At 34.2% G+C, this 10202-nt stretch overlaps 1 protein-coding gene across 3 annotated transcripts in view; it reads left to right on the top strand.

Annotated features, from left to right (window-relative positions):
• Positions 1-8481: 8481 nt before the first annotated feature.
• Papi (tudor and KH domain containing protein papi) overlaps positions 8482-10202 on the top strand; it is a 126270-nt gene continuing 124549 nt past the window's right edge. The window contains exons 1-3 of one of the 3 annotated variants that reach the window (XM_076799134.1): positions 8482-8980; positions 9050-9458; positions 9543-9758. In XM_076799134.1, coding sequence (XP_076655249.1) covers positions 8885-8980; positions 9050-9458; positions 9543-9758 — 721 coding nt within the window. In that variant the 5' untranslated portion in view covers positions 8482-8884. The remainder of the gene's footprint in view (positions 8981-9049; positions 9459-9542; positions 9759-10202) is intronic. The other 2 variants (XM_076799135.1, XM_076799136.1) reach the window with 2 other exon arrangements.

The following is a 10202-nucleotide window of genomic DNA, read 5'->3' as shown; positions in this document are numbered from 1 at the left end:
AAGTGTGTCAATTATAAATCTTTCGAAAAATACTGTGTCGATACGGCAACATTATTCATTAATTTAGACCATCAGTAGTAAAAAACTGCATATTACCGATTGATGCCTACTCAGAAGAAGTTCTGGAGACTTCAAACAAATTATTTTAAAAATATAGAGCAGAGTATAGCCAGAACATGCACGAATTAAAACAAATGAGGACATATTTTTTTTTTTTTTTTTTAAATGTTTATTGAATGAAGGATTAGTACAGTCAGCAATAACAGGTAACAACAAACATAAAAAAATAACCACTCAATATTGCGTTGATAACTAAATGTTCGCTTGTATGCGAATCTCTGAGTTATACATATCTTTGGACGGTGGTTGATTTTGTAGGAACTATGTACCGGCTTGGTTAATATAAGTAATATAAAGTAACTTATTTCACAGGATGATGGTATATTCGTTATCCATGTATTTCACTGAGTGATATTCAACATAAAATCTCTATACGGAAAATATACTATCTGAAGTTTTTAAATTACTAACGGATCAGTAGAAAATTAATGTATTGATTCCAATTCTCCAGATAAAACCTACTACATAGAAATAAACAGATTTAAAAAAAGTTTTTTTGTACACTTTACTATTACAAGAATATAAATTTTTTTATGTATGAACATTTGTTTGAAACATTGATGTTCAAATAAATTTTCATAGATAGAAAAACGTTTATATTTTTATATAGATATATAAAATAACTTTTTAAATAAAAATTTCATTTTTTCTTCACAAACGATTGATTAAAATGTTAATCTAACATTAAATTCGTAATCAGCGACCTCAAATACACGGTATTTTTAGAAAGATTTTTAATGTTCTTCTAGTATTTTTAATGCTTGGCCAGCTTTTAGGCGTTTTTGTACACTGCGCGTCGTGTGCACGGTACACGGAAAGAATGGACAGGATAATGTCAAAGAATTTGGCATTCTATCATGAAATAATCAGTATACAGGATGTTCCACGCAACTGGAACAGGCTGTACCTCCTAAACGGTTGGGAATAGAGGAAAATGTTATAAGAAAAAGTTGAATGGCATCAGACGGTGCATAATACGCAACTAATTTTATGCACTTTTGTGCATCGGTGCATCAGAAAAATGCAACTGCACTTTTTTTTTTAATGGAAACCTGACTGCAGCAATCGATGCAGTTTGTTGTGCTCTACATAAAAGTACTAACATACTTATGCCCTAAACTTATTCGTTAAGAAGTTATCGAAGCTAAAAGTTCTCCCAGTTTTTGCGGTCGGTCGGCAAGCGTTCCGAAGTACTTACGTTACAACAAGTGTTCGAATCGTTCTCCATCGCAGTCCAAGCACTTTTCCATCCGTTTCTTGATGTTGCGCAACACATTCCTTATGTCTCTTTTCGTAATCTTGGATATTTAGTGCTGTATGCATTGTCGGAGTTCTTCGAGGTTAGTGATGGGGCGCGAATACACTCTATCTTTCAGATATCCCCATAAAAAGAAGTCAAGGGGTGTGAGGTTCGGTGATCGCGGTGGCCATAAGATCGGCCCTCGTGTACCAATCCATTTCCCTTCATTTCATTCAAGTTTTGTTCAAATGTCTGGCAACTATCTGTGAGTTGTGTGCTGGGGCACCGTCTTGTTGGAAGTACCTGATGTTTTGCCGTTCACTTAGAGGAATATCTGTATCGTGTAACTGAACTGGTAGGTCGGATTGCAGAAAGTTCAGGTACTTTTGATCGGTCAATGTTCCGTTAAAAAAATGTGGGCCAATAATCCATTTATCAAAAATTCCGCACCAAACGTTCACGCTGTATCGTATCTGGTTATTTGTGTTCCTCCTGAGACGCGGATTTCCAACGGATCATGTATTCAATTCAGTGAACTTTTAGCTTCGATAACTTAGGGCATAAGTATGTTAGTACTTTTATGTAGAGCACAACAAACTGCATCGATTGCTGCAGTCAGGTTTCCATTAAAAAAAAAAGTGCAGTTGCATTTTTCTGATGCACCGATGCACAAAAGTGCATAAAATTAGTTGCGTATTATGCACCGTCTGATGCCATTCAACTTTTTCTTATAACATTTTCCTCTATTCCTAACCGTTTAGGAGGTACAGCCTGTTCCAGTTGCATGGGACACCCTGTATAGAATGAGTCTCGTAACGTGACGATCTCAAATAACTCGTAAGTTATTTATTGTACGAAAAAATGTTTCGAACAAAAGTTGCATGGTTTTCTGGGGGACATACAGTGCTCTAATCTGTTTTTTATTACTTTGCTTTTTTATCGAGATATGAGAGTTACCTTCAGTTTTTTAAATCGAATGTCTAATATTTTTTTTCAAATTCGGAAAAATGATGAAATTCCGCGTAGAAAGGTAGTATACAAAGTGGGATTTAAAATTAATAATTACTGAGATATTTTCAAATTAATAATCTTCTATTAGGAAATATGCTCGGTCAACGTGATTCGTAACACGACTTTGTTTGCGACGGCAGACCATGTTTATAAACATGTTCCCGGTTAGATGTTAGAAATCATGGACACGAAATGCCTATTTAGTATCTTTGTAAACGGTAAAATCGTATTGAGGAAGATGCTACATTTATTATTACGATGTTCAGTAACAGTGAAAAATACGATATGATAATTGTTTATGGTGCGTGTGAAGAAAATACTATAGGAGCAAAGATCTTGTACCAGGCTATGTATCCTGATCGAAACCAGCCATCGCGTTCTACCTTTTTAAGGGTTAGTAAAAGACTCAAAGAACATGAAAATTTTAACGTACAGAAACGTAAAATTTATCGTAAAATTTTAAAAAATTAAGGATATCGTATTTCTACCTTAGCAGGTATCGCCTATAATTCGTACATCAGTACACAGCAGATTTCGGGTGGTGTAGGCATTAGTCAAAGAAGTGTTGTGCGTATTCTTCATACAAAGAACTTTCATCTGTATTACTTGACAGTACATCAAAAGCTACATAGACAAGACTTTGAAAAACGCGTACAGTTCTGTGAGTGGTTCTGGCACCAGATGCAAGATTCAAATGGTACGTTTGTACAGATTGTTTTATGGACTGATGAAGCCACATTTACAAATTGTGGAGATGTGAATACAAGAAATATGCATTATTGGGTAACAGAGAAATGTGAATGTTTGGTGCGGCAGGATTGGTCACCACATCATTGAACCGTACTTCATTGAGAGATCACTAACAGGTCAGATATACTCCACATTCTTGTCTGAAATACTGCCAGGCTTACAAGGGAACATATTCAGATGCGAAAATCCGATTTTGATGAAACTTATGGGAGCTTCTAGTTCTTTGAAAAATATTTGACACGTATTTTTTTTTATCGGCAGACATCCACTTTGAAGGGGTGAAAACAGCCCTCAAAGTTGGGGTTCAAAACCACATTTTTTGAGATATCTCGGAAACCAGAGATCGAAAAAATTTGATTTTTTTTTAAATTGTGTGTTTTTCAATGGGAAACGTAGTCGCGCAAGAAAATTTTAACAAAAGTTTTTTGTTTAAACAATATATTAAAATTTTGATTTTTTTTTGCAGTTTCTTTTATTTATTGTTAGTTCATTTTAATGTAAACTTGGGTGTGTGATCTTTGATCCAAAATAGGGGATACATGTTTCAGGATTTTCTTTTTTTTTGCCATTTAACAATAATTATGCATAATGGAAGATAGTCTTGCACCTGGCGTGCGTAGGAAGGAATTCTGGCTTGTTTCATCGAAATATAAGCATTTAGTATAAACGTGTATAGTATTTTAAACAATACCACTGGGTTATGTGTCGTTTATTGTTTTATTAGTAGCTAAAGAAGGTGGCGCAGGTAGCAGCGTGACGCGGTGCTAATTACCGCGGCGGAGTAAGGGTACCGACTTTTATAGCCAATTCGCGTGTGAATTTCTGCAGTCATTGGGCCTTCGGTCAAAATATACCTGCAGCCTTTTTAAACTGTGAATCCTCGAAGTTGGAGTTTCCCTCGTCGTTTATGGTAGCTCTGAAAAGAGCTGGTGGCAAATGCCTCACATCAGTTTTACCTCGGTTATATATAGCATTTCAGAAGAACACGAATATTTTCAAACATTTCTATTGGTTGTTAGGGTGAGAGAGTGGGAAACGTAAGGTGTCTTAAGAATTTATAAATATGGGCACTTTGCTACGTGTGCTATTAGTCTTTCTGCATTACGGTTTGTAAAGCAACGTGGATATTAAGAAGTTAAGGCTATTTTTTCGGATTTTTAAAACAGTGCCACATAAAACAAATAATTTCTGACGATAATCAAAAAAACATCCGATAATTATATTAATTTTACTTTTGCTGATTGTTTATTTTTCTTGTTAGATTCGTTTTTATAAACATGAAGGTCAATCTGACGAACGTTATAAACATTTTGATGGAAACATATAACAGTAATAATAACGAGGGAACACCCACGAATGGGAAGGAAATTGAACTGGCACACATTATTATAGATCTGATTGATAGGTACGGAGAAGCAGGGTACATGAATTTCGAAACGCAACAACAATTGATATTCGATGACCTAACAGACGAACCGACTTCATTTAATGTTCCCGAAGACGAAGAAGATTTGGAATCAGCGTCAACATCGAAACCGTCGTCTTCAAGTTCTTCGGACGAGAGTCCAGAAGAAATGGAATATGTAGACATTGATTTAGAATATAAGAAGAAAGCTGTAGATTATTGGAAGAGTGGAAGAAAAAGAACACTAAACTTCCAAACTGTAAAAAACCAATACAAGAAATTGAAGAGACAATCAGATTTATACAGATGGGAAGAACAAATTAATAAAGGCTACACTTGAAAAATTTATTGTAGCAAGAAATAATAAAATTTTGGTACACCACATAAATTTGAGACGGTGGGCAATGATCGAAAATTCATCAATAAATTTAGCAGGATTTCAGGCATCGTCCTGTTGGTTGTGGAAGTTTAAAGAGAACTATAATATAGTATCAAGAAAAACGACGAAACTTGTTACCCGCCATCATAGTAACCATTTAACAGATTTGACCGCAGCAGCAGACGATTTTGTGTGTCATGTGAAAGGGTATTTTGAAAATTATGGCGCAAGCAATATTTTCAATAGTAATCAAAGTGGGTTCCAGTTGGAATTGCACTCTGGTCGAACACTTTCACACAAAGGTGAAAAAGAAACGGGTGCTCTTGTCCAATCCATATCGTTAACAACTCACAGCTACACTATCCAGCCCACAATTTCAGCTGATGGACAGTTGCTATCGCCATTGTATATTGTTTTGAAAGGAGTCAAAGAGCAGTTAGGACCTCGTGTACGAAGAAGTGTGTTCACGGCGCCTAATGTCAATATTGAAGCTTCCACATGGGGTAAACCAACGAAAGAATTATTTAGAACGTGGTTGACTGAAGTATTTCACGCTGCTACCTGCGCCACCTTCTTTAGCTACTAATAAAACAATAAACGACACATAACCCAGTGGTATTGTTTAAAATACTATACACGTTTATACTAAATGCTTATATTTCGATGAAACAAGCCAGAATTCCTTCCTACGCACGCCAGGTGCAAGACTATCTTCCATTATGCATAATTATTGTTAAATGGCAAAAAAAAGAAAATCCTGAAACATGTATCCCCTATTTTGGATCAAAGATCACACACCCAAGTTTACATTAAAATGAACTAACAATAAATAAAAGAAACTGCAAAAAAAAATCAAAATTTTAATATATTGTTTAAACAAAAAACTTTTGTTAAAATTTTCTTGCGCGACTACGTTTCCCATTGAAAAACACACAATTTAAAAAAAAATCAAATTTTTTCGATCTCTGGTTTCCGAGATATCTCAAAAAATGTGGTTTTGAACCCCAACTTTGAGGGCTGTTTTCACCCCTTCAAAGTGGATATTAAATATTTAAATTAAATATTTTTCAAAGAACTAGAAGCTCCCATAAGTTTCATCAAAATCGGATTTTCGCATCTGAATATGTTCCCTTGTTAGTAGAAAATGTACCATGTTTAATACGTCAAATAATGCGGTACCAACATGACGGCTGCCCAGCACATTAAATTCGGCAATCGCGGCAAGTAGAATATTTCTTAATCGTTGGATCGAACGTGACAGTAACATTGGTTGGCCACCTCGCTCGCCAGATATAACGTCGCTCCATTATTTACTTTGGGGAACATTAAAAAATGAAGTTTGTCGCGAGCATCAACGACGGCCGAAGATATGCGAAGACGTATGTATTGTTACTGGTTGTGCTGAAACAACTACAGAAACATTGGAAGAAATTCTTCACTCACTGCTAATTCGATTACTTTTTTACGCAGAATTTAATAATTTTTCCGAATTTAAGAGAAAATATTAGACATTCGATTTAAAAAACTGAAGGTGACCCTCATATCTCGATGAAAAAGCAAGGTAATAAAAAACAGATTAGAGTACTGTATGCCTCCAGAAAGTACAAGACTTTTTATTAATATAAATAAATAACTTATGAGTTATTTGAGACCGTCACGTTACGAAACTCACCCTGTATAAAGTATGTTTGGGATACATGGTCTATACCATAAGTATACATATGTGTATGGTCCAAGGCTGCAACGAAGACACGAGACATCCAGAGTCCAGAGACATCAGCAAACGCGACGAAGGTGCGTGCTGCACGAAAGAAAGGTTGGTGGGGGGAAGCAAACATTTGAGGGGCCCTCACCGTGCCCACCAATGGCATATGTGCTTCTTCCGCATGTACAAAAATTCAATTTTTTTTTTAAACTAAGCCTTGGATAGGAAAATGTTATATTGTATTTTTTATCTTGTCTTTTCATAAGGAATCCTCTGGTGTTCTGTTGTTCACTACGTGTTATTCGACCGGACCCTGTATAATGTTGAATACGTTTTTACGAACACAATTACGTGTACAGTAACAAATTGGAAGTCGTCCACTAGGAACTAACTGTAAAGGTATTATGTGTATGTAGAAATTCTACTATATTCCCTATATTCTATTGTTGTTTCATCTCTAACTGATTTTCAAGATTTTCACACACTTGACAATTTTTTTATACATAAACGATTGAGGAAACAGAAGAATAATGAAATCATCTACCGATAATTCCATTCCCTAGGAATTCGAATTTTTATGCACACCTAGAGTCAAATATTATAGAAATATTATAGAAATTATTTAAAATGAGAACATTCAATCTGTTACATTACGTTTTTTTTTTCAAAATTACGTTCCCGTCGTAACCGACCATGTGCGCGGCTTATGGCATAAGTCCCGTCGACAGCGTGACGTACGAGGGGAGAGACGAAGGCATGAGGCACCGCAGCGCGGCGAAGATGCGAGCTACACGAAAGAGACGTTGGTAGGGGAAGCAGGAAGCTCAGAGGCTCCTACCGGTAATAATTGTACGCTAACAAGCTGTATGACCAACCTAAATTATAAATAACAGGAAGGATAAAAATAACATTATCGAGAAATACGTTTTCTCAATAATAACCGCGATATCTAATTGTTACACATGTAAACCACACATCCTCACTAACAATTATCTTGTCTGTAGATATATCTGTTATAACACACGTTCAGAAAAGAAAACACGAAACGCTTTTAACAGCATACTAAATAAATGAATACCAGTAAAACACCAAAGAATATTTAAACATTTCGTTATTTTATAATCGTCGATTGTATTTTTTTAGTGTTAATATTGTAAAAATAGATATGCATATTAAATGGAAAACAAAAAGTTATCAAAATAATTGGTGTTTTATGTCGATTAAAAAAAAATGTTTAAATACAATGACTTACTGAACATTTTCTGATATAATAATAACTTTTGACTGGTGTACCATGAAAATTTAAAAAATGCCACGAGATTTATGTAAAGATAATAAACTCGAAGTTGAATACCGGAAAATTTTTTAAATTCATTAATAAGTGCCAAACCCTGTAATTGCTCTAGAATAAAAATTATACCAGAAATAAAAAATTTAGTTTTTCAAGAAATAATCGATGTATTTAATTAACTGATGTGTTATAAAAACGGTTGATGTAAAAGGTTGTTGCTGCATTAATGTAGTAGAAGATAAGCATTACTATTGTGATTTTAACATTTTTTGTGGTAATATGCTTTGAACAAACTTCTATTCTTGAAATCAATCATTTTATCTATGTTAAAAAAACACTTAACCGTACTTAATTTGTAGTGTAAACGATTGTCATTTGAATTTCCTGTCATATTCTAATCTTAGCGTCTGCGTCAAACTTCTTTTACAGTGCTACCAACATAAAACATAATATGTCTGTAGTTTACTCCTCTATTTACATTTATATGCATATTTACGTTTAATAAAAAGAAAAAATATATTACATATTCCTTGGGTATATTTTAATGTTTAATAGACACTTATCCTTCACCAAAAATTTATGTATGCGTTGCATGAAACTGGAATATTTATTACCCGCAGTTATATCATGTTTACAGCTACACAGTTGGCAGAAATATAGTTTTAAAAATACAATTTCTGATTTGGGCCTAAGTACAATATCTCTGACAATATTTGCAAATCAAGAGAATATTTTAATGCAAATTCATTAAAAACATCCTTAAAAACCGTACTTTAGTTTCTGCAAATATTTTATTGTACTTTTTACATGTTGCAATATCAGTGATTTTTCAAAAACATATATACGAGGTTATGAAACATTCCAGTAATAACAACCCGAAAGCATGTTCTGTGTACATAAGTACATATATTTAAATCGAAATTAACCTGCGTAAGAATAGGAAGTACGAAATAAATATCTCGATTTAGACGTTAATACATAAAATGAAGTGGTCGTCTCAGCAATTTACTTTGCCAATTTTACTTGGTATTTCTCTAACAAGTGTTAGCATTGCTGTAATATACTTGCTATACAAAAAGGTAAATTTGCAAAATGTTTACTTTCATATAAACCCATATTTTAATTTTCTTAATCATTTGATTCAATAGGATGAGGAAGATTCGACTTCTAGAAGAAGTCATATAAATGTTCCAAAGAGAGTTTCATTAGAATGTGAAGTACCTAGACAATTCGTGCCTGCCGTTATTGGAAGAGGTGGATGCGTAATAAAAGATGTACAAAACAAAACAGGAACGCAAATACATTTTAAGGAAGACAACCTTGAATGTCCTGAACGTATATGCATTATAAGAGGACCTTATGAGAATACACAATTGGCTCAAGAATTAATAAAGTCCATAATTGCAAATCAACCTATTATTGAAACATACGAAACATACGTACCACACAAGGCATGTGCAAGAATAATTGGAAGAGGTGGAGAATCTGTACAGCAAATTCAAACAATTTCAGGTGCAAAAGTCATTGTTGAAAGTGGCTATGCATCTTATGTACAAAGTATGTTACTTGCAAATATGAAATTAAATCTTTTTATGGTTTTACTTTTGTAAAATTTTAATAACTGATACCAGCATTTTGTAGATGTCGAAAGAAGGATTATAATAAAAGGAACTGCTGAACAAATTGCTGCTGCTCTATCACAAATTGAGGAAAAAGTTAGAGAATTTAGAGAAGAAAACACGGATGATGAAACTGCTAAGAAGAAATCATGTTCTAAATTAGAAACTTTTTCTGCAGCAAGGCTGCCCATTCAAACGACTGAGTATTCACAATCCACTGAATCCTTATCACTACAAGGTTTGTATCAAAGAAAATTTGGTAATTGTGCATAAAAGCTTACACCTCACTGATGTCGATAACTTTTTAATATGTTGTCAGGATGAAGATTCTGATCAATTTTTTCCTATACATGTAACCACCGTTCAGCCTTAGTTTCTGAGATATTCGTGAAAAACTGCAGCTACTCCTACATTGAATTTTACCTATACGTGCAAGTCTGTGGCACTCGTATGTGTCAGCATGGTGCAATCACTCGTCAACTTTTGAAGAGAAAAGCCTCTTCCTCATGGATTTTTATGAAATTGAAATATTTTGTCAAAGTCATCATTCTGAACAAATGTTTCCTATAGATGTAACCGGCAGTCTCTTTTAGTTTTGGAAATATTCGTAAAAAACCGTCAGATTCACTATTGCGAATTCTGCTTATTTTGAATGACCGAATTTGTTCTTTAGAATGAATGA

The sequence above is a fragment of the Halictus rubicundus genome, chromosome 13 (genome assembly GCF_050948215.1).
Source record: "Halictus rubicundus isolate RS-2024b chromosome 13, iyHalRubi1_principal, whole genome shotgun sequence".
Taxonomy (NCBI): Eukaryota; Metazoa; Arthropoda; class Insecta; order Hymenoptera; family Halictidae; genus Halictus; species Halictus rubicundus.
This window is presented reverse-complemented; position numbering and strand designations above follow the sequence as displayed.